The 20,920-nt window shown below is 41.4% G+C and overlaps 1 protein-coding gene across 1 annotated transcript in view; it reads right to left on the bottom strand.

Moving 5' to 3' along the window:
* The window catches only part of LOC141063377 (visual pigment-like receptor peropsin), an 88,776-nt gene that overhangs the window by 29,025 nt on the left and 38,831 nt on the right, over positions 1 to 20,920 (bottom strand). The window contains exon 3 of the mRNA XM_073557399.1: positions 3,243 to 3,342. Within this exon, the coding sequence (XP_073413500.1) occupies positions 3,243 to 3,342 (100 nt within the window). The remainder of the gene's footprint in view (positions 1 to 3,242; positions 3,343 to 20,920) is intronic.

Here is a 20,920-nt window from a genome sequence, read left to right on the forward strand (position 1 = left end):
TGTTTTGGGGCTGTTTCTCTGCAAAGGGACCAGGACGACTGATCTGTGTACATGAAAGAATGAATGGGGCCATGTATCGTGAGATTTTGAATGCAAACCTCCTTCCATCAGCAAGGGCATTGAAGATGAAACATAGATGGGTCTTTCAGCATGATAATGATCCCAAGTACACCGCCAGGGCAATGAAGGAGTGGCTTCGTAAGAAGCTTATGAAGGTCCTGGAGTGGCCTAACAAGTCTCTAGATCTCAACCCCATAGAAAACCTTTGGTGGGATTTGAAAATCTGTGTTGCCCAGTTACAGGCCCAAAATATCACTGCTCTAGAGGAGATCTGCATGGAGGAATGGGCCAACCTACCACCAACAGTGTGTGCCAACCTTGTGAAGACTTACAGAAAACATTTTGACCTCTGTCATTGCCAACAATGACCAAATACCTTTTTCCACTATACTTTGAAAAATAAATCTTGCCAAATCAGAAAAGGTGATTTTCTGGATTTGTTTTCTCATTTTGACTATCATAGCTGGTGTCTATATATATATATATATATATATATATATATATATTTTTTTTTTTTTTTAATTTTGCAACCATCTGAATATTTTGCATTACTTTTAATAGAAAAAATCTTTGCAGTTTTAGTATCGCCGTAATCATACTGACCTAGAGAATCATGCTGCCAGCCTGCCAGGTCATTTGCACTATACAAGTGTGAGGAAGGTGACTTCACGGACAGATGTGACTGATAGTAGGAGGGGACGGTTTGTGCACAAGAGACGGAGATTGACAGGATAGAAGGGTGACAGCTAGGAAAGGTAGATAGGATAGTGCAGTACCGAGAAATGACCACAAGATGGCAGGGGGGAGTAGCTTAGGACTCAACATCAGCTTATGGCTTGAGAAACGCTTAGTCATGGGGGGCGGGGAGATAGGAACCCAGGAGAGGAATTCCCGGTGAGAGAGGGGATAAATAGAACAGGATAGGGTTCCAGACATGCTAGTCCCGGGAGGAGCTCGGTAGAAGATGGTGAACAGTGAAGAGCTCGACCAGGGGACGGACAACAAAGAGACAGTCAGGGGGGTGGCCCTGACCTGACGGACCGCAGGACAGACGAGGCCCGGGGGTACCGATTGGATGACGACCTCTGGCAGGTGAAGCACTGGCGGTAGATTGGTCTAGGTCAACCCCAGCAAAAGATCTGTGAGGGACGTTACTTTGACTGAAGCAAAGGTGCAGGTACCCGGGCCTGGAGACAGAGAACTGTAAAGAGGCTGCGGTACATGGTTGTGGTCGTCAGGAGGACGACGAATAAATCCGGAACTTTTACAACTGAAATCTGTCTCCGCCTCGTCCTTGCATCGCTTGGTGCCTGTGTCATCCGGACAGGGTAAGCAGTGGTCCACCCCCCAATCCTGGCCCCTACCACACAATGAAAGATGTATAAACAAGACACAAATAACAGTGGAGGAATTACATTTTTACACCATTTCTTCCCACTTAGGAATTTATTTAAAATTTTTAAGAGCATTCTACGGTAATACGGATGATGTCATTCAAAACTGTAACCTATCCGGCAAAAAACAAACCCTCCTACAGCTCTGTCAATGAAAAAACAAAGACATTACGTTACAGCTCTTAGAAGGAGAGGAGGGAGAAATGCAAACGTAAAAATGAAAAATTAGCTGCGGAGGCAAGGGTGTAAGGTCAATGTCCAAAGGGTGAAAATGAGCAAACTACGTCACTGCTGATGTATTTCTAAAATCTTCCTGTTCTAGTTTGCTCCAGCAATGACCCTGTTCATCTTTCATTTTTTTACAGATGTATTAACCAGAAGCAGTGTTCAGGGTCATCAGGGTGATGAGTTCCTTGATGTATTGACTAGTCTGAAATTTATGACTGCTCGGGAGGTAAATAGAAGATGCTGGCCTACAATTTTAAGTTATTTAACTATGTCATTAAGTGGAATGTAAATGTTCTTTCTCATCTGGAAGAAGTGATCAAGCATCTACATTCACTTCTGTTAGTGAGTTTATCTGTCTCGAAAACAAATAATTTTGCATGTTTTGACATCCTACATGCCTGATCTTTCCCTTGACTTCTACTGCCAGTAAGTGATCGGTACGTTCACAGTTTGGCCGTAATACATTTATCAGCTTATCCTTCTGAAATCACCTCCCCTATCATAAACATGAGTCTCACAGAGTCATAGGGACTTAGGATGTATTATTTCCATCTACTATCATCTATTGTACATTAGTTGGATATTTGGGTGATTGTTGAGGATTTACAGAGAGCCTCCAGGTAGGAAAAGGGTAACTACAGGCTGCCATGAGGTGAGCATGATGCCACTTTTTCCTAATCATATATTACAGTGACACTTCAAGTCTTAACCTGACATGCAGAAGAACATCTATAGCTAAACATGGAGCTGAAAGTAAGATGTGTCTTTGAAAATAATGTGTAATGTCAAAGAATAAATTAGTGATAATCATTTTTTTTCCACAAATGTATAAACATCAATTTAATTTTTATAAATGTTATGACTGCATTAGATTTGAGCAAAAAGATTGCAGGAAACTGGTTCATCAGCGAAGTCAGTAGTCCACGGCTGCAGGATGGGAGCCCTACAAACCTCTTTATGCTTATCGGTATCTTTGGCACTTCTTCTGATTGGTAGACCCGTCATGACGTCTTGCGTGCAATGATGATACTATTCGTTCCAAACTTACTAATCTAAAGAGGTGCTGGGGTTGCCCTGAGGTAGGAGTCTCATAGGTTCTGGTCTGGCTGAGTCAGAATGACGGCATGGTTGCTGGACCAGGGTCCTGCAAATCTTTTAGCTTAACTCTAGTCATCATGGGTTTAACCGTTTGAGATTTTGCAGTTGATAAAAACTATTTTTGCAGGAAGATATTGCAAAAATCAAATATTAAAATCATTCGAGCCAGTCGCGATTTCAGATTTGATGGTTAAAGGGGTTTCCATATACAATACATTGGGTTCCAATTTTTTATCATGGTCAAGAGCTCAGAATTTTGTAGAAGATTAACTCTTATTTCCTTAAAACCTCTTTAACGTACGGATATTTCAAGGAATATTTTTCCACAGATTCCTGCTATGGTAACCCACTGTAGGTCAGTTTTGCTCCACTCATTCACAGTAAAGATGCATGGAATATATGGAAATGAAAAGGGAGTTTAAGAAACCAGTAGGTAAATGTATCTCTCCAATGCTTACTTACCTCTTTGTGGATGACAACCTTTAATATAGCGAGTTACACTAATTAGGGTAAGGGTATTTATACTGGCGAGGCCAAAAAGTAGAGTGAGAAATCCATCCACCTGAAGTGAAAACAGATGTAAGATACTTCTATTAATTTAATATTTAAAATAAAATTAATCTTCCTGAGAACAGCATTTTAATTAGCATGTGATGCTTTGCCAACACACGCACATACCCATAATGAGGTATCAAACGCAAAGTGATGCTGTAGAGCAGTGTTCCCCAACTCCAGTCCTCAAGAGCCACCAACAGGTCATGTTTTCAGGATTTCCTCAGTATTGCACAGGTGTTTGAATTTTTGCCTGTCCAGGTGATGCAATTATCACCTGTGCAATACTAAGGAAATCCTGAAAACATGACCTGTTGGTGGCTCTTGAGGACCGGAGTTGGGGAATACTGCTGTAGAGAAATATAATTGTGCTTACACAAAGATTACATAGAGGAATTTTATATCACTGTTCTGTTAAAACCTCTAGCCCTCATGTTCTTACAGTTTTTATGGAAATTTTATCTCTGGTCGGTAGAAATTGGGGTTTTAGAGAAGTTTTTCCTTTTGCTTTGTTACCAAAAGATTAATGTAAGGAATAATGTAGGTTCCCTGATGTGAAGTCAGTGAAAATAACTTTTATATTGGGAGTGTTATGTTCAGATGGCAGAATAATTTTCTGTTTAGGAGATTGGTATTGAAGAAATCCGGGTGCCTTGCAAATTTTTTCTCACGTTTGCCACAGGTTTCAACCTATGAATTGCAGAGAATGAAATTTACAGTTAAAATCCGCATACTGTTACCATACTGCAGACTTGAAATTCTCATTGTATGTCAATTTTTCCCCATTTTTTAAGAATCATTCTGTACATGTATGGATGGAATTTGTTGAAGTTTTATCCACTTTTCTGGTGCTGACATACACTTCAGATTTGTTTGTCTGCAAATCCAGATGGAAAATCTTCAGCGCATCCTTAGTATATATATAAACCCGTCTGTTCCACCAGTAGTGCAAATTACCCAGAAACAGAAAACGCACTATACACATGAAAATTAAAACACATATTTTATTAAGACAATTAAAAATAACAAACTGATGAAAACCTCTGTTGTCAGACACAAAACGCTGAATTCATCCAAATTCATAGACAATTTTAAAGAGTCAAGATAATGCTTTGAGAATAATTAAATAAGTGATATCAAGCATAAGGTAACCATCAAATAAGCCAAACTAACTATTTTTTACATATAGCCTGAAAAAATCATGGCAAGAAAACAAAAAGAAAGGCTTCTCTTGAAACTATTGCATGAATAGCTCTCACACGCCCCCTGAGGAAGAGGATGAAACGCGCGTCGGGGAGTGAGACACGTAGCTGTACACATCCATGTGAGTCATAAAAGTGATTTTTTGTTTGATCGCTGATTTTCATACTTTTGGCACATATATGCTTTAATTAAGCAGTGCTTATAGACTATGGATTTAGTCAGGGAATTCACCGCAAATTTGGTTGCAATGATCACTACCCAGCGGTCACTGATAATTGTAGAGTGAGTAAGTGAGAGCTATTCATGCAATAGTTTCAAGAGAAGCCTTTCTTCTTTTTGTTATCTTGCCATGATTTTTTCAGGCTATATGTAAAAAATAGTTAGTTTGGCTTATTTGATGGTTGCCTTATGCTTGATATCACTTATTTAATTATTCTCAAAGCATTATCTTGACTCTTTAAAATTGTCTATGAATTTGGATGAATTCAGCGTTTTGTGTCTGACAACAGAGGTTTTCATCAGTTTGTTATTTTTAATTGTCTTAATAAAATATGTGTTTTAATTTTCATGTGTATAGTGCATTTTCTGTTTCTGGGTAATTTGCACTACTGGTGGAACAGACGAGTTTAGATATATATTGTGGCACTAGAAATTATTAGTTGGATTTCATGTTGATTATCCTTAGGATATAACCTTAACTTGTTGTCAATAGAAACAATAATTTAGGATGCAAGGACACAAATATGTTGCCTTAACATATCTGACTCATCAATATGCCAAAGGGCGGTTGACGTAATTTCCAGTGATCCCTTGATAAGCAATGAGCCATAAACTATCCCAAGAGACCAAAAGGAGGTCTTCCTTTTCTCGTTAGATCACATTTCAAAAGCAAAGCCAAAGCCCTAAGCAATGAGCATTTGTCATGTTCATATATTGATTAATAGAATTTCTTACTGCCCTAAAAGAAATGTTTGTCATCTGTTATCTTATCCATAAAAGAATATAAGGTAATTAATCAATTAACATAAGAGATACCATATCAAATATCTGGGGTTATTTAAAACTATGGTTTGCTCTTTCCTGCTGCTCCCATCAGCCTTAGACACTGTGCCGTGGTCAGTAGACAGCAGTAAGTCGCAACGTCTCAGGTAGAGGCGTGAGGATCACGGGCCCGAATTGGAGGGGAGCTCATTAGCGTGAGCTCTATTTTCAGCTGAATGTGCGTCTTCAGGTGCACACACTGATGAAAAATATTGTAGAGCAGAGATCCACTCAATTCCTGCCCCACAATATCTTTACATGCCACCAGCCTATCAAAGACTAGCAGCTGCAACTGATGTTGGCATCCCCATCGCAGGCAGCGCACTGACATCTATGCATTACACAGCCCTTTGACACTTTCAGAAGAAGGAGCTGCTCATCATGGGAATGAGGAGAAGAGAGTGTATTAATTATTGCTTTTTTTTAATTGCCATGTAAAGAACGTCACAGATGTGGGCATTGTACTGTATGGGGGCCACAAAGGGGAGCTTTAGACTTTAGCTGGCCAGAAAGGTGGACATTATACTGTGTGTGGGGACATTGTAATGTATGGGGACCACAAATGAGGGACATAGTTCTCTATAGGAACCATAATGGGGGGACATTATGCTACATAGGGACCAGAATAGACAACATTATACTGTATGGGGCAGGAATGGAAGACATTATTGCTATATTGAGGCCACAAAGAGGAACATTATAATCTATGGGGCACAGTTATAACTGCATATGGGACTAGAATGGGGCATTATTACTATATTGGGGCCCAGAATTAGGGACATTATTACTGTATGGTTGAAAAATAGAGTACATCATTACTGTATGGAGGTCCAAATGGGAGACATTGTTACTGTATGGGGGCCAGAATGGGAGACATTGTTACTGTATGGGGGCCAGAATGGGAGACACTATACTGTATTGGAGATACAATGGGCGTCAATATACTGTGTGTAGGCTACATTGGGGGACATTATTATTATATGAATGCCAGAAAGGAGGACATTATAGGTCTGCTGATTGGCTACATATTTGCCTATTGGGAATCGTTTAATGGCCTAATTAGACAGTAATACATTTTTAGTGCACATAGACTGTCTTTGATCTCAAGTACACATGCCCTTTTTACAATGGACGATGCCAGCCTAACAATCATTAAGCTTGATTATCGAATATTTTGCTCATTCATCGGGAGATTGGCAGCTTGTTTGCACTACACGATTATTAGGAATTTATAATCGTACAGTGTGAATCCAACATGAAACGCAAGTGATGGATGATTGGTGCATGTTTTCATGGTCGCTATCTTTGACAAACAGTGGGGGGCAGTGAGGATGCGAACAGCATAAGATGGATCATAGATGCAAATTATTGTTGCCATGTTAATAAATCAGTGTTGGAGGTGTGGATGATTGTAATTACTGTAATTATTGCAGCAATCTGGGGGAAGATGATGCATGATTACTAAAATGTTTACTGTGATAACTTGTGTAGTTTATTTACTACTGCCTGCTGTTATATATTTATGTGAAGGTTTCTGCAATGCTGAAAGCTTGCATATTTTTATTTATATAGTTTATTCACTGTTTAATTGTGTCTTTTTTCATATCTGGATGCTTGTACAGGTGATTCTCACAAAATTAGAATATCATCAAAAAGCTAATTTATTTCAGTTCTTCAAAACAAACAGTGAAACTAATATATTATATGGAGTCATTACAAACAGAGTGATCTATTTCAAGGGTTTATTTCTGTTAATGTTGATGATTATGGCTTACAGCCAATGAAAATCCAAAAGTCAATATCTCAGTAAATTAGAATACTTTATAACACCATTGTGAAGTATCCACAATCGGTGATGGTTTGGGGAGCCATGTCATCTGCTGGTGTATTTTCTCTGTTTTATCAAGACCAAAGTCAGCACAACCGTCTACCAGGAAATTTTTCATATCATATATGAGTGCCACTTTTTGTATTGAAGAACTGAAATAAATTAACTTTTTGATGATATTCTAATTTTTTGAGATGTACAAGTGTATACTGTACTTATGTACAATGCGTAGGGATGAGCAAGCCCAGACTGTAAAGTTTGGAGTATGTTCCAGACACCTAGTGTCCGGTGCTGAACTCCGAATACTGGCTTTTTCTTTTTTACTCTTCGGCAGGGATTCCAATCAACAAGCTTTTTGGCTGTGGGCACTTCTGGAGCCAGCACATCCGTGCCAAGTTTGGCTGTGATTGGCCAGCGCAACACATGACCCGGCCTGTATATGTAAAGCGGTGACCAAGGCCTTCACATGCCTCCCCCTCTTTGGACATTGTTCACTTGGATTATGTGCGGTATCTTGTCATTTACCAATGCTAATGCTAATGTGTTCCTGTAATGTTGCTGTATTGTGTATGTAGTTGATATGTAGTTTATAAGATTAGGGATAGTATAGGATAATAGCATAGGACAATAGTGAGGGGCACCATAGAAACAGAGAATGAGATAGAATAGTATAGTGAGTAGTGAGTATAGTGAGTATTAGGGGTTTTCCAGTTGGGATGAGTTACAGATGAATACAGCATAGAGCAGTGGAATATAGGGAGGCACTTCCTCGTTATTGTTCAGTGCAGATGCAGCAGTGAGCAAGGACAGTCGGACAGCCGTGGGGGATAGAGTTGCTTTGGCAAGAAGGGGCCCCAGGCTGAGTGGTGTGCAGGTTGTCACCAGCTTTAATGGTAACCATCCTGAAGACGATCCTGGGTCTATGCCTGGGGCAGGTGAAGCTGAGATGGCGAGCCTGGCATGTTTTCCTTTTGAAGCCGGACAAGGGAATGGTAGAAAGCTGGTGGGCCTAAAATCCCATGGGATGAGGTAGATTCATGGGAAATCAAAAACTGCAATACAACTTCAAAATAAATTCTGAAAGTTTATTTAGAGAAAATATAAAAAGACAATTTTCCTATATTCATATCAAGAGCAAGAATTTCTTACAGACATAGGGCACAATGGTGTCAGAAAGCCAATAATGTAAGATCCAAGTCGTAGAAGATTAATGCTCATACACATTTAGAATTGAATGTCCAAAGGATATTAAACAGCACACTATAGAACAAAATCATATAGGATAATGAGATAAATTCCTGGTGAAAATTCCCTCTAGTCTCCTTCTCATCCAATTAGTGAATACCATGAAGATCTAGAATTTAATAAAATCTATAGGGCAGATAACCAACAAATAATGCAAGGCACATAGTGAAATATTGGTAATGCGTATGTGTAATAGATGTATAGAAATAACAAATGTCCAATAGCACCTGCATGAATATATATGACTGAGAAGTGGTCTTGAGCTGATCTTATAGTAAGGGCTTATATTCTGAATAAAAATAGCAATAGGAAAGCAGCAGCTGCAAAATCAAACAAGATTTTAGGGTGTAAAAAGAGAGATAAAATCCTGCAATCCCAACGTATTGTTACCCTTTATAAATGACTTGTGAGGCCACATCTAGAATATGGGATCCAGTTTTGAGCCCCACATTTAGGTTGAAAAAGGTGGGCTTGTTTAGCTTACAAAAAAGATGCCTCAGAGGGGATCTTATTTTATATGTATAAATATATGTGTGGTCAGTACTAAGGACTGGCGCATGACTTACACCTTCCAAGGACCATAATAAGGACCAGGAGGCACTCATTATGGGTGGAAGAAAGGCGATTCCAACAGCTAAATAGAAAAGGGTTCTTTACAGTTGGAGCAGTTAGACTGTTGAATGCCGACCATAAAACGTAGTAATGGCAGACACTATATCAGCTTTTCAAAAAGGGCTTGATGAATTCCTCAATACACATAACATTGCGGGTTATAGTTAATTTAGTGACAAAAAAAGCAATTGGTGGAGAAAGGTTGAACTTGATGGACCTAGGTCTTTTTTCAGCCTATATAACTATGTAACTATGTAAAGTAGACAATTGATTAAAGAATGTTAAAGTGCTAGTGCAAAATACCAATGCTATTAAACCTGTAAGAATCAGATCCTGTTGTGTTATAATAATAAGTATGAGTCATCAAATACAGAAAAAATAGTTAGCATAGAGATATTCTTACATTTAATGGTTCATTCATGGTAGATGCCAGGCCCTAATGTGTGTTTCACCCTGCTTCCTGTGTGGAAGAGTGTCATAACAGCCTGGTGAGTGTGCCCTAACAGCCAGATGCAGCATGTCTTAACAGCTTGGTGCACAGTGCCATAGCAGCCTGCGGCAGAGTGCCATAAAAGTATGGTGTAGAGCCCTTACAGCCTGGTGCAGTGTGCTTTAACAGCTTGGTGCCAAGTGCCCTAACAATGTGGTGCACAGTGCCATAACAGCCTGGTGTAGAGTGCCCAAACAGCCTGGTGCAGAGTACCCTAAGGCTGGGTTCACACATAGCGGAACTCTTGTGGAAATTATCGAGAGAATTCCGAATTCCATTCCGCGGGAAAATCGCATTTTAAATTCCTGCGATTTTCCAGTGGAAAAACTAGCATTTTGCAAGCGTTATTAGCGTTTTTCAAGTGATCTGTAGCATCGCTTGGAGAACTGATTGACAGGTTGGTCACACTCGTCAAACATAGTGTTTGACGAGTGTGACCAACTTTTTATTATTGAGGCCGCCTATGCGGCATCAAGAGTAAAAGATAGGATGTAAAAAATAATAAAAAAAATATATATTGTTCTTCTCACCTTCCGACGTCCCGCGCTGCCTTCCCGCCTCTCTCCTTGCTCCCGGTCCCAGTAGTCCTTTGCGCGAATTACCGCGATGACGTCCATTCTCGCGGGATCGCGTCATCTCACGGTCATTCGCGATGACGTCGCGCGAATGACCGCGAGACTTCGCGATCCCGCAAGAACGGACGTCATCGTTCGCAAAGGATTACTGGGACCGGGAGCATAGAGAGAGGCGGGAAGGCTGCGCGGGACGTCGGAAGGTGAGAATAACAATATTTTTTATTTTAATTCTATTTTTTTACAGGGATATGGTACCCAAAGCCCGGAGGACAGTCTCCTCTCCTCAGGGCTGTGGGTACCATCCGCAAATGTTCTGCTTACTTTCCGCATGGTGTGCACAGCCACATGCGGAAAGTAAGCAGAACAATGCGTTCCTATGGGTGCGGGATCGCCGCGATTCCACAAAATTAATGAGCATGCTGCGTTTTTTACCGTGAAGCGATTCCGCTGTGGTAAAAACCGCAGCATTAGCACAGCATTGCGGAATCCCATAGGAATGCATGGGATGCTTATTTTTCGCGTTTTTGCGGCAAAATCGCGTGGTTAAAACCGCCGTGGAAAAGCGAAAAAAACGCCACGTGTGGACTCAGCCTAAGAGTGTAATACTCTGCTGGGCACTTTCTTTTCTCTGCTGTGTACTTTTGAGGTGGAAAAAATAAGGAGAGCATTAAATAGGGGGCATGGATATGACCTTGACGCTGCTGGTGGTGGTGTAGCTGCTGCAGGTAGAGGATGTGGTAGTTTTGTGCCTATGTGCCCAAATGAAACACCTTCCTCTGGTGTAAGCAGGTGACAGGACAGTCTCCATAATTTCTTAGGCCCAACTACTGCTGGACGACTGATGAGTGAACAAACCAAGAGAAAATGAGTCTAAATCCACAAATAAAATTACTTCATTATTTTACTAGTATTCACAAAAGACTGTATAAAATACATAGGCACAAGTGAACAACCATAAATATGACAATGTGTTGCAAAGAGACTAAAGGCCCCGTCTCACTAAGCGACTCACCAGCGATCCCGACACCGATATGAAGGTGTCAGGATCGCTGGTAAGTCGCTATGTGATCGCTGGTGAGCTGTCACACAGACAGCTTCACCAGCGATCAGCACAGCGACGCCGAGCGCCCGGCATCGCTGACTATCGCTGTAGAAAATAGTATCAAAATAAAAAATATAGTTATTCTCACCTTCCGACGTCCTGTTCAGCCATCCTGCCTCTCTCCACGCTCCGGTCCCAGTGATCCTTTGCACGAATGACCGCGAGATGTCACGGTCTCGCGGGATAACAAAGTCTCGCGGTCATTCATGCAAAGGATCACTGGGACCGGAGCGTGGAGAGAGGCAGGATGGCTGAACAGGACGTCAGAAGGTGAGAATAACTATATTTTTTATTTTTTTTTATTATTTTTTTACACCTGATCGCTGGTCTCCCGCTGTCACACACAGCGATGCGTGCTGGCCAGTGGGAGACCAGCAACCAAAGAAATGTCCAGAGGTTTCTTCCAGCGATCAGCGATACCGGCAGGGGGGCCGCTTGCTGATCGCTGTCACACACAGCAATCTCGCTGGTGAGATCGCTGTTACGTCACAAAAGTTGTGACTCAGCAGCGATCTCGCTACCGAGATTGCTTAGTGAGACGGGGCCTTAAGGTGCAACTATGTGCAGGGTTACTAACAGCAAACAAGATTATCATATCTAAAGCTAGTGCCATTATGCTCCAGAGGCCCCATGGGTACTAATTAGCATAGGTGAAATAATTCCCCAGGTGCAGTACCGCTTTTCTACCTAACATAATATGTCTGGTATACACCATTCGATATAATGCGATGGCAAGCCCATGTAAATTATCTATTAACTGGTATGCTGTGATCAATCCCCCGCTGTGATGTGTATTCACTATCTTTATCGCTAGTGCGCATGTCTGCGGTGATGTTGGGCTGGAGGCGTCCCACTGGCACCACTGGATGATGTGTGCGTGTCATTGGTGTTTCCCGTGACGCGTGCGGTCTTCCTGGCACCGAGTGTGGCGTCACATCCTGTTCACGGACTTGAAAACATGCGCCGCTGATTAGCCCATGATTTTGCACCTGTAAGTGGCCTATATTATGAGGACCTTTTAGACAGTAGACATCGCAACAGCCCCCGGAAGAAGCCCACGAGAAACGCGCATAGGACGCAGTGTGTGGTGGTCCTGACGACAAATGGGTGAGCAATGACTTGGACTTGGCGGTTATGACCTGAGGACTATTAGCTGGGGATTATTTTGTTATTCACACCTCACTGGGGGATTATTTCACCTATGCTAATTAGTACCCATGGGGCCTCTGGAGCATAATGGCACTAGCTTTAGATATGATAATCTTGTTTGCTGTTAGCAACCCTGCACATAGTTGCACCTTAGTCTCTTTGTAACGCATTGTCATATTTATGGTTGTTCACTTGTGTCTATGTATTTTATAGAGTCTTTTGTGAATACTAATAAAAAAATGAAGTAATTTTATTTGTGGATTTAAGGGTATGTCACACTAAGCGAGATCGCTCGCGATATCGCTAAAGCGACCTCGATTTTTTTGACGCAGCAGCGACATCGCTGACGATGTCGCTGCGTGTGACATGTTGTGGCGACGTGGCCCCCGCTGCGATGTCGCTGATCATGCACGAACGTTCAGGACCGTATTTTGATCGTTGGCGTCCCGCTGGTGTGCCTGAATCGTAGTGTTTGACCCCTTTTATGAACGACGAGCGATCTCATTGGCGACTCATATGTCAGCGGCGCAGGCGGGACTAGGTTTCATTTGTAATAACGCCCCTCAGTACCGATTGGTGGCCACTACATCACCCCAGCAATAAATGAAAACGTCACAGTACGTCCCCATCTATTGTTCCATTGCGCTTGGATTACACCTCATTCTGGTCCTTTGTGCGTGCTGAGTATAGTATCGTGTGAGGCTGGTTTTGGATTCTGTCGGAGTCACAACTGCGATTCATCTTTGGCATTTCTACCATCTGGTTTTCTGGATTTCCTTAGCAAGGTACATATATTTTGTTTGTTTTGTTCCCATTTTTTAACTATTTTAATCTTATTACAATTTGTTATATCTACTGTTTTTTCTTTTAGCAGTGCACACCGCATCTATTGTTTGATTTTTGTTGCTTTGTGAGTAAATCTTTTTGTAATATTTGATCCTCTATTAAGTTTTTTTTTTAAACTTTCTAAATAACTTTTCTATTCCTTTTACCGGGCAGGTTGCACATAATGTACATGTCCATCGCGGAACGTGTGATTGTGGCAGCAGCTTTACTGATGGAGGGCGATCGACAAGAAGAGGCGCGGGTGGAAGAGAGGCACTCCAAACGAAAGCGTCGCATGTGGACCAGAGAATGGCTTGAGCAGCGGTCCAAATTCACCCACATGCATCTAGTGAGGGAGTTACAGGAGAAGAATCCGCAGGATTTCTGCAATTATCTACGGATGTCGGAGGATTCATTTAAGCTCCTACTGGAATGTGTGAGGCCACTCATTGAATGGCAGGATACACGGATGCGTGCAGCTGTTTCAGCAGAGGAACGTTTGGCTGTCACACTGCGATTTCTGGCAACCGGACGTTCAATGAAAGACTTGCAATTTTCTGCAGCTGTTTCCCGATCACTCCTCAGCGTGTTAATCCCAGAGACATGCAACGCCATCGTCCACAGTATACGGAGCTACATGCCTTTTCCTAAATCCGCGGCGGAATGGAAAAAAATTGCATCTGATTTTGAACGTATTTGGCAGTTCCCTAACTGTGGTGGTGCCTTGGATGGCAAACATGTGCGCATCACACAACCAGCCAACAGCGGAAGTTATTTCTACAACTACAAGGGCTACTTCAGCGTGATCCTCATAGCCCTTGTGAACGCAAATTATGAATTTATAAACGTTGATGTTGGCATGAACGGGAGGGTTTCGGACGGAGGCGTTTTGGAGCACACTATTTTTGGTGAACGCTTGAATAACTCTGAACTGCACTTGCCAACCAACATGGACACCACCGCCAATTTTAATTTTGTGTTTGTGGGCGATGAAGCCTTCTCCCTTCAAGCGCATCTTGTGAAGCCGTTGGTGTCAGTGCTTTAGGGTGGGCTATTAGCCCCTCCCCAGAAAGAACTGTTCCGACCCAATACTGTAAGGATAAAAACAAAAGCCATGTACCTTTTGTTTCTACTGTCTCTATAGTTGCCAGGTTTACATTTGCCTTTTCATCCACAGAAATACCCACAGCACAGGCACTGCTGGCATCTCACCGGCGGATGAGAGCAGCTATGGCTGTCACTCTGGCAGCCATGGACGTACACGGAGTGATGCTGGAGAGGTTCTTGGCGGGTGTACAAGAGGGTGGCAGTAGCCAGTAAATAATTTTTTTTTTTTAGGTTTATTTATGTTTTTTTGTTAAACCCCCTTGTTTCTGATGTTGTAAAAGATGTAAAAAAAACAGAGTTTCTAAATATATCAGAAATAAAAATTTTTATATTTTCTGATTATATACGTGGCTGGATATTACTTTTAGTAAAAGATGTTCATGTGCACAGCCATCTTTTAAGTGTTGTTAACCACAATGTTCTAATACGAAACAAAGGCAAGTAAACGACACCACAATTCATGTAAAATATTACATTTTTATTTTAAAAAAAACTTAAACAATTTGAAAAATTAAAAATATGTAAAACTATATACAAAACAAAATTTTCTAAAAAACAAATTGGCACAACTACAATTGTAAAAAATATGGATCTTTTTCATTTACACGGTGCCTAGGCGGAGTTAAATAATAAGGTGCAGGAACATGGCCTTGGTTTGGCGGATGCTCCCTCCACATTGTTGGCTCTGGAGTGTCAGGATTCTGCGGCCAAGCGTTTTGGGGGTACTGACGTCTGTCCATGAAAGCTATTGTGTCTGTAAGTTTCCCCATTGAGGCTTCACTCAAAACTTGTAGCATAAGCCTTTCTGCATGGAGACGCTGAACTGGGTCTAGTGTTGGCAGCTTTTCATTTGCATAGAACGCAAAGCCGGTCAGGTTCTGAGGTGTAGTTAAAACTTTTTTTGCCAGTTCAATAAATTGTGGTGTCTCCGAGGTGGGGGCCTTCCTTTTGCGCCCGGAAAATGTCAGTTGCCTCGGCACAGAGGCGGATGGTGCAGATGGGGATGGTGTCTCTGTTTCCTCCTCTTGTGTCGTAGTTGCGAAGCTGTTTTGCTCTGGCGTGATTATGGGTGTAGAAATGCCAGCCTCTTCTGTGTCCTATGGGAACAGAAAATACATGTTACATCACAAGCAAAAGAAATATACCTTCACAGTATAACAGCCAAATACAGCTACAAGATGAATAAAGGGGGTTGTATCAATGGTTATTATATGTCCTTCAACGGTATGTCAAATAGGTAGGCATCTAGCGTAAAGCTAGATCAATTATCAATAGGTTAAGGGATAACGACTGCTATTGTGTCAATGTTTCCTTAATTATTCATAAATTCTATTCCTAATGGCCACGTACATTACTATGAGTTGTAAAATTAAGGTACTTACATCACCGACAGGGGAGTCATGCTGGATCACTGGGTCTGGTGCCAAGATAGATGCCATTTTTCTCGGAACTTCTTGGTCCCTTGTGAAAGAGAGAAGTTCGAAGTACCAAAGTTTCAGCACATAAACATCCTCCGACCCCGCTCCCGACTTGCTTGAATTCTCGACTTTGTTCACTTCTTTTCGGTACACTGTGCGTATGGCCTGAATCCTTTTTTTAACCGATGCTTCATCAGCTGGCTCACTGGGGTAATGTTGTTTTGTAAGCTCGACAAGTTTTTGGTAGGCCTCCTTCTTTTTAAGTCGGTTACTATAATCAGCCGACTTTATTCTCCATAAGCAAGGCATCGTGCGGTAAATCTCTATGAAGTCCCGCAGGAATTCAGACTTATCAGCCATCTGTAATAATGAAAGGATAATGTTAAAATGGCACAATACTAATAGAAACATTTGTTTTATTAAAGAATAGGATAAATTAAAATGCGTACATTACCAACAACTTATAACACAGCTAGGATCATAAAATGGCGGAGGTGGGCATGGCTGAAAATAAAATGGCTGCCTGCCACCCAAAAAAAAAATTAGATGGACAACAACAGTTTACACAGCTGCAGAAAAAGGCAGTGGTGGGCGCAGCAGAAAAAAAATTTGCTGCACCAAAAAATCACAGAGATAGACGACAAATAACAAAGCTGGCAAGAAATTGGCGCGGCAGAAATAACATGGCTGGCCCCCAAAAAAAAATTACAGTGATGGCCAACAACACAGTAATGGTGGGCGCGGCAGAAAAAAAAAAGGTCCGAGATAAATATGTGATAGCGGAGGGCGGTGGAAGGAAAACTACCAAGGCTGCTAAACAAACATGTAATTCAAAAATGTTAATGACACGAAAAAATGTTAAAATAAAAAAATTATAAAAATAAGTGCCTACCTTACAAGACTGTATGGAGATCCTGATGGAATCAATGAATCGAGGGCGAACGCAGCAGCGCCACACAATGGATCTCAGGTCTTGAATCACAGAAGGCGGGCAGGACGCATTAAGGTAACCACAGCGCTCGAGAACAATGAAAGGGAGCGCTATTGCGTCGTCCTTTATTACTCAGTCGTCCAATCACAAAGCGAGAGCTGTGACAGCAACAGTCATGCCATACCGTGCCATATAGTGAAGACCAATCTGGGTTGAGGGGAGTGGAAAATGATGCGCTCAATCACGCCTATCTAGGTCTGGGTCTTTAACAATACATGCTGTGTGACAGGTCCCAACGACTCCCGAGGTCGTTATACAGATCGCTGATCGCTGATGTGTCGTTTATGAGATCTTCCTGTTTGCAAGCTAACTAACGATCATATAGCGATGTTCTAACGATCTCTCCCAGGTCGTGTCGTTGTCGTGATCGCTGGTGCGATCATTTAGTGTGACAGTACCTTAAGACTCATTTTCTCTTGGTTTGTTCACCATGGGCTAATGCCTGCATGTGGTGTAGAGTATTTAGCATTCACCACTATTTGTGATGATTTCTGCTACAGGGATTTTATATTAAGGACGACTGATGAGGCCAGAACATGTTGAGACGGCTTTAGATTGGATGTCTCAGGGTAAGTCCCTCAACGTCCTCCTTCTCCACTTGGCCCTTCGCCTCCTGGTTCAAGATTTTTTTTTTCTTTTTATTCTATGTTATTTTAAGCCATCTTCCTAAAAACAAATACAAAAACACCCCCCAAAAACAGTGTTGGCAAGCTCTTCCTCCATCTTCCTCTGCTGGGGTATCTAAACTTTTGAGCACAACTGTAACTCTTATAACGCCATATTAGATGAACATTTATATTACTAAAGCTTTGAGGAACAACAAACCTTACTACATGTGAAACTTATGGAATTAGAATCCCGAAACACAATCTCTAATCTTAACGATGACTTTATGATGAGTAAACCATTTCTGTTATCCCTTAAAATCGCATCCTGTACCCTTGGATCAATTTCAGGAGCAGATAGAACAGGAAATGGTTAAATTTAAATACTATTCAAAAAAATGAATCAAATGACAACTTTACTCGGGGTGGGGGGGAAGCACTTTCCGAAATTAAAAACAATAGAGACCTTCTCGATCACCAGGCGGACAAAGGGGGTATGATTGTTTTACTAAATGCAGGTCTGTATAGGAAATTGATTTTAATTTACAGTATTTGGAAAACACTAACAAATATGGAGAATTGATGGGGGACCCTGCTAATGAGTATAACAAGTTGATATTTGATTTGATACTGATACAGGAAGGTCTATTTACTGGGGCAATCAATAAGAATTTATCAGAATATCTTTATGTGGAACACCCCACAATCCCCATATATCATGCCCTCCCAAAAGTACATACAAATGTATTCCAACCACCATTTAGACCAGTAGTAGCCAGCATAGGCGCATTGGGAGAGAAAATAGGGGCATGGGTAGATCACCATTTACAGCCTCTAGTCACCGATACACCAAGTTTTATCAAGGACACCAAATTTGTTGCTGGTATCTTTGATACGCATGTTCAGTTAAAATATTGCCGTACACAAAGCCACTGGCTTCCTGCACAGTAACAGTTAATAGCCGCCAGCCAATCAGAGATCAGCAGCTGATATCAGCGCGTAAGTCTCTAGCTTTTTTTTTCTATGGGGCCAGGATGGGAGATTATTTGGGGCCTCAGCGCAGTATAGGATATCATATGGGGGTAAGATGGAGACACATGAGGCCAAGATGGAGACACATTGGGCAAGAATAGAAGATCATATGGAGCCTCGGGGCAGGATGGAGAAATATAGGCCAAGATTGCAGAACACAATAGGCCTCGGGGCAGGATGGAGACACATGGGGCCAGGATGGAAGGAGATTTGAGGGCAGGATGGAGACATATGGGACCGCGATGGGAAAACAGACAGGAATTAGACATGGGGCCAGGAATGAGACACAAGTGGCCATGATGAGGGACATTGTTACAGGAAGGGGTTAGGGCTTCCAGAAAATAGCTAAAGTCCCGCACTTCCCATCCTTTTAATTTTGGTGGACTTTGGGAAAACGGTCACTGGAGGCTCTACATGTGCAGATTTAGATATCAGGAGGCGAGATTTCAATCTACGCATGTGCCTCATTCAATGGCCATCTTGACAAAGTCTACCACAGTGAAAAGTATGCAAAGTCCCCGACAATTTCTGAAAGCCCGGAGCTCGCCGCAGCCTTACACTGCCTCTCCCAGCTCCTGCCACCGCCACCAACTTCCTGCAGCAATGACCCTACCTCCTGGTACCCCGCTCTACTGTAGCTAACTACCATTTTATTAAAAAAAAGTTATCCTCCCTAAAAAATTTGGGGTGCATCTTAGATTCCGGTACGTTTTATAGTCCACAAAATACGGTAAGTATCGTATTTTAATAACGCATTACTTGATGTGTGAATTAATGAGGAGGCCAAATTATTATTCCATTGAAATTAATGTTTGTTTTTCCCAAAAACATGAGTGAAAAGACACGGTACAATGTTTTTCTGTACAAGCGAAGTGAATGAGATTTCTGAAAATGTATGCACTTGCTGCTTATTTTTTTCTTGTGGATTTGATTCACCAAAGCATTTTTTTTTAAATATGCAGCATGTCAAATCTTTTAACATTTTTGTAGCAAACAGGCACCAAACACATGTAAAAAATATGCGTATTTAACACAGTGTTTTTACTGCCGCCACAAAAATCTGCTGCAAACACTCAACGTGTCCACATACCCCGATAGAGTATATTATGATGAAACAAATATTTCACTTTGCTCAATGCTTTGCGCTTTGTCTGTTTATTTATCACATCTCAACTGTCATTGAATATTTTACCAACATTTCTCTCCTAATCCCTTTTTAACAGAGTTAGGATGGATTGAAAACAGATTGCCAATGTAGCTATTGTATGTCAACTTAGTCTGCAGCTCTAATCCTTCCATTATCTGCTAATAAAGCTGCTGCACAAGTCACAGAAACCACATCCGATTTTTTTTGTCAATTGGTTTTGCTGAGTTTTATTTCCTTCCCAGAAGTAGAGAGGGCACGTTATTGTTCTGTAATCAAAGACATTTCTGTTGCAGCTTTCCAGATAATGACTTCGTATCTAAAAAGTGGACCTTATAACGAATAGCAACACTGACATTCTTAAATGGATGCTAAACCTTGTTAGCTTGAGTACAGCAGGGAACCGCTTAGTCAGGTGTTCGCGGATCCTTACAATATGCTAATAACTCATGTAATATAATATTACCTGGGAATGAAAAGGGAAATTCAGCCAAAAATGATTACTTGATATGTCAGAGGTATGCTTCAGAAAATCTAATGGCTAACAATAATGTTCGGAATAAAGGGAGTGGCACCTCAACCTTTTGGGGTCCATATTAGAATAAGGCAGGTTATCTTTACCCTTCTGGACAGATGATGTCTGGGGTAAACAGGATTGAGCATACTGAATTTGATTCAAAATGCAAGTCGACAGCTGTCTAAAGTGTATGGGCTCCTTAAGATTTTGAGTACTAAAAAATTCCTTACACATTCCATTGATTTAACTGGTAGTGCTTAGCTAGCTGATAGTCAGTGCTAAGAGGGGCTGTGAGGACATCACACTTTGGGGGATGACAAGGGACATCATACTGTGAAGAGGCACTGTGGCGGCATCATACTGTGTGTGGTTCATTTTGGAGGATATCATACTAAAGGGGCTATTAAATAAATATTGTAGTAGTTGAGTAAACTAAGGGGCTGTGTAAGTCCCTAACCTTGTCTTCAAAAATTTGGAGGTATGCCTTTCTGTGACAGCGCAAATGAGCCGTGATCTCACCTGCTCAGTAAAAGATTTTTTGGGGCCTTTAGGGGTCTAATTAGGACATTTGCTATGCGGCCCCATGATTTTTATGTATCCACTCAGGGGTTGTCATTACTTGAAGGCGGGCATTGGGGATACTATAACTTTCAAAGGAGCATATGGGACATCATTACTGTTCAAGGACAAAACGGGATTCTTAT

This window comes from Dendrobates tinctorius, unplaced genomic scaffold (genome assembly GCF_039654945.1).
Source record: "Dendrobates tinctorius isolate UK_male_01 unplaced genomic scaffold, ASM3965494v1 ptg000250l, whole genome shotgun sequence".
In the NCBI taxonomy this organism is placed as follows: Eukaryota; Metazoa; Chordata; class Amphibia; order Anura; family Dendrobatidae; genus Dendrobates; species Dendrobates tinctorius.